The sequence below is a fragment of the Phragmites australis genome, chromosome 14 (genome assembly GCF_958298935.1).
Source record: "Phragmites australis chromosome 14, lpPhrAust1.1, whole genome shotgun sequence".
Classification (NCBI taxonomy): Eukaryota; Viridiplantae; Streptophyta; class Magnoliopsida; order Poales; family Poaceae; genus Phragmites; species Phragmites australis.
Window position 1 is genome coordinate 24,696,573 of NC_084934.1, and position 4,765 is coordinate 24,701,337.

Here is a 4,765-nt window from a genome sequence, read left to right on the forward strand (position 1 = left end):
TGAAGGAGCTGTCTTTGCCAAGCATCTAGATATATAGGGATAAATGCAAAAACCCCCCCAAAAGTCACTTGGATTTTGACTTTCCCCCCCAAAAGTTGTTTTGTTGCAAAAAACCCCCCAAAGGTTTGATTTTGTTGCAAAAACACCCCTAAAAATTCAAAAAAAATTAAAACAAATCACAAAAAATTCTAAAAAAAACTAGAGACAATTATAAGACCTTTTGTGAAATTTGTTTTCAAAAATAATATCCTTTGCATCATATTTCATAGAGAGTAAGTTTGAAAAAAAAGAAAAACGTGCAACTCATTTATTAATTCGAGTTAAATGCATAGTTAATTATTTACTAATCCAAAAATCATGAAACAAAATTTTTTAGTCTTCTTACATGATCCTCTATCTTGTAAAAATACATGAAATCTTGAAATAGTTATTGTAACGTGCAGGATTCAGTAGATGGGTTGCAGATAGATTAATTCATAACTAATCCATAACACCCCCAAAATTAGTGAAACCACTTTTATTAGTTTACTTAAATAATTATTTGTGTAGGAAAAATAATGGTAGACATGACAAATTTAAAATAACATGAGTTAATAAATGAGCTGCATATTTTTCTTTTTTTTCCAAACTTCCTCTCCATGAAATATGATGCAAAGGATATTATTTTTGAAAACAAATTTCACAGAAGGTCTTAGAATTGTCTCTAGTTTTTTTTAGAATTTTTTTAATGATTTTTTTTATTTTTTTGAATTTTTAGGGGGTTTTTTTGCAACAAAGTCAAACTTTTGGGGGGCTTTTTGCAACAAAACAACTTTTGGGGGGGAAAGTCAAAATCCAAGTGACTTTTGGGGGGGTTTTTGCAGTTTTCCCAGATATATATTGATAGACAAGTGTCGCCGAAGGATCCCATATATTGTCAGGAGGAGAGTTGAGACGAGCTGCATCCTCCGGTTCTCCTTCTCAAGTTCTGTGGCTCTGAGCAGCGAAGGATACGTCTTCGAGGTATTCTTCGAGCTTGCCTGCTTCTCCGATCGACCTCGCTGGCCGCCGATGCGAAGAAGCAAATCGTGCTTGTGTTGTGTGCCCATGGGAACGGCGGCGCTGCCCATTGAGACGCCCTTCGCTCTTCCGGCTGCGCTGCCGTCGTGGCCCGCGTCAGGTACATGTTCATAAGTTCATTCCTTGCATTTCTGTTTCTTCTGAGAAATTCGATGCATGAATACTTAATTGCTAATAAATTTGAGTTTGCTACTTTCTAACTTGGTTGTCTGATCAGGCGACCAGTAGAAAATATGTCCTCCTGGGGCTGTTTTGCATGCATGGATTGTAGGATTGAGCAAGTTCTGAATGCATGTTCCTGTCTGGGTCATGCTATGTTTTGCACATAGGCTGTTTCTGTGGCCTCTCGTTTCTAGAGGACTGCCCCTGTAGAAACATAGACAGAAAAAAAGCACACATGTCAAATGCCATCTTTAAGCTTTAGGTAGAGGTAGCTTGCCTGCAATTACGTCAAAGAACATACTTTGCTAAATTCATGAGTGTTTGGAACATAACAAGATAAGGACAAATTCTAAATGTCACCCTTTGTTTTCATGCTAGAATTGCTCTATGTTGTTTGAAACATAACAAGATTAGCACAAGTTCTAAAGCATACATGATCAAATGAGAACACGGATAAGCCCAAACCAGCATAATCTTGACCCTTTATCAAGTCAAAGTTGCTTTGAAGTTATGCATGTGTCAATTCGGATCAGCAAAGCTCAAGAAGCTTTCTGCCTTGTGTTGGTAGGAATTATATATGCCACACAGGATATTTTTCCCTGTTTCCTCAACCATATTGCAACCAGCCTTTTTACATTTTCAGCTTTGCTAAATTTCAATCGTTGGGAAATTTGTCTATCTCCGAATCACCTATAAAATTGAACACTAAGCTTAAACTTGCAGTCCATGATATGCAATTTTAGTAAATATTGAATACTGCATACAGAAAAAAAACACGTGTGATTTCTAGTGGTTGAAAAGAAGTGATTGAAAAGTAACAACATTTCAGCCATATTGACCATCACAATGATCTGAAATTTACCTTTGTTTGTCTGCTCTGAAACATTTCTGGCTCACCGGTGGCACTGCTGTTTCAGTTTCAGATGGAGGATTTGCAAAGGGCAGCATAGACCTTGGAGGCCTAGAGGTGCGCCAGGTCACCACATTCGCCAAGGTCTGGTCCACCGCGCAAGGCGGTCAAGACGGCGTCGGCGCCACCTTCTTCAAGCCGTCGCCGGTCCCTGCCGGCTTCTCCATGCTCGGGCACTACGCACAACCCAACAACCGGCCGCTCTTCGGCCACGTCCTCGTCGGTCGGGACACTTCCGGCACGGGAGCACTCCTTGCCGCGCCCGTGGACTATACCCTCGTCTGGTCCAGCCCGGACGGCACCGGCTTCTTTTGGCTCCCCACGGCGCCCGAAGGTTACAAGGCGGTTGGCGCGGTGGTCGCGACCACGTCGGACAAGCCTTCGCTCGACGAGGTCCGGTGCGTCCGCGCTGACTTCACGGACGCGTGCGAGTCCGAGGAGTCGGTGTGGAGCAGCGACAAGGATGGCTTCAGCGCTGCCACCCTGAGGCCGGCGGTCCGTGGCATCGACGCCCGCGGCGTGCACACCGGCACATTCATCGCTCAGAGCAGCGCGATGCCGGCGAGCGCCTCAACGTTGGCGTGTCTGAAGAATAACAGCCCGAGTTACACGTCCGGCATGCCTGACCTGCCCCAGGTGAACGCCATCCTCGCGGCCTACGCGCCGCAGGTGTACCTGCACCCGGACGAGCCCTACTTCCCTTCGTCGGTGACGTGGTTCTTCGAGAACGGCTCCCTGCTGTACCAGAAGGGCAACCAGAGCCCGACGTCTGTGGCCGCCGACGGGTCGAACCTCCCGCAAGGTGGCGGCAACGACGGCGGGTACTGGCTCGACCTGCCGGTGGACAAGAACCAGAAGGAGAAGGTCAAGAAGGGCGACCTCGCCAGCGCGAAGGCATACGTGCAGGCGAAGCCGATGCTCTGTGGGACGGCGACCGACCTCGTGGTCTGGTTTTTCTACCCGTTCAACGGGCCGGCACGGGCCAAGGTTGGCCTCCTCACGATCCCGCTCGGCAAGATTGGCGAGCACGTCGGCGACTGGGAGCATCTTACGCTGCGCGTGAGCAACTTCTCCGGCGAGCTCCTCCGGATGTACTTCTCGCAGCACAGCGCGGGCACCTGGGTGGACGCGTCGCAGCTCGAGTACCTCGACAACAGGCCGGTGGCGTACGCGTCACTGCACGGGCACGCGTTCTACCCGAGGGCGGGGCTGGTGCTGCAGGGGGACTCGAGGCTCGGGGTCGGGATCCGGAACGACTGCGCCAGGGGGAGCAGGCTGGACACCAGCGGCGCCGGGCGGTGCGAGGTGGTGTCGGCGGAGTACCTCGGCGCGGCCGTGGCCGAGCCGGCGTGGCTCGGGTTCGAGCGCGAGTGGGGGCCGAGGGAGGAGTACGACATCGGGCGCGAGATCAACCGCGCCGCGCGGATCCTGCCGCGCGCGGTGCGGGAGCGGCTGAGCCAGCTGGTGAACAAGCTGTTCGTCGGGGAAGGGCCGACGGGGCCCAAGATGCATGGCAACTGGAGAAACGACGAGAAGGAGTCATGAGCCCTTGGCGAGCGACGACCCTTGCATGGCACCGTTCCTAACGTCACCTACTCGCTGACCGTACGATTCATGAGGTATATACCGATCAGACGGTTAGGGATCGATGGGGCACTCGTGTAAGGGTTTGCTGGGGATTAGTAAAGGCTGTTTCATACGCACGTAGCGTGGATATTGTTGTTTGTAAATGTTCATATATTGTGTTAGATCTCAAATCATATGTACGTGTGACTTATCTTGTTTGTCTATTTTTCTTACCTGATATTTATCTATTTATTATTATTATTATTATTTATATTTTTTATTATTTTAATATAAATCTTAATATAAATAAAAAAATCTTGATAAAACATACATGGTAGTGAAAATTTCCTATTGGTATTCGACTATGGCATTGTTTCGCTCGGTGTCGTTTAAGTGTAACTGAAATCTGCATGTGCAAGTACAAGTTTGACAAGCTCATCAATTTGTTGTCAATGCCGTGCATGTTTCTTCGAGAATAGAAGCTTTGTCTTTCGTCCAGGGCGAGACCTGAAAGAAAGGAAAGCAGCTTTGGGCAATTTCAGCTCTGTGCTTCGTTTAGTGTTCGTTTCACTGACGTGGCACAGACATGGCGGTGGTTTTGACACGTGGACTGGTTTTCGCTGACATGGCAACAATAAGAGGAACAATAAATAAATCAGCCATTAAAATAATGGTGGCCCCATATGTCAGTCTCTGTTTCTTTCTTCTTTCTCTCGTCCTCCCATTCGTTCTCTCTCCCCGTCGCCTGAGCGGACTGCTCGAGCCCGGTCACAATCCCAGCCCGGGAGAGATCCAACAGTGAGCTCGGCAGAAGGTGCAAGATGTTCCGTTCCGACTCAACTGAAACCAACAGAGCATCGAAGTCTGAAACCCAGAGGATCGGAGAATTAGCAAGCCTGCCAAATCACGTAAGTAATCAGTAGTAACAATCTTGGATTATACCTCTTCTGAAAGATTTTTTTCTTAATACGAAAATAATTTCTATATAAAACATGATGAACTATTGATAATGTCGGCACATGACTTATTTATCCTAATAAGCACATGGCTTATTTACTCTATGTAGAT

General features: G+C 47.5%; 1 protein-coding gene across 1 annotated transcript; it reads left to right on the forward strand.

Moving 5' to 3' along the window:
- The first annotated feature begins 880 nt into the window (after positions 1 to 880).
- LOC133890560 (hypothetical protein At1g04090-like) lies at positions 881 to 3,937 on the forward strand. Its single transcript, XM_062330980.1, has 2 exons — positions 881 to 1,159; positions 2,139 to 3,937. The coding sequence occupies exons 1-2, from the start codon at positions 1,051 to 1,053 to the stop codon at positions 3,674 to 3,676; spliced, it is 1,647 nt and encodes a 548-aa protein (XP_062186964.1). The 5' UTR covers positions 881 to 1,050; the 3' UTR covers positions 3,677 to 3,937.
- The last annotated feature ends 828 nt before the right edge of the window (positions 3,938 to 4,765 follow it).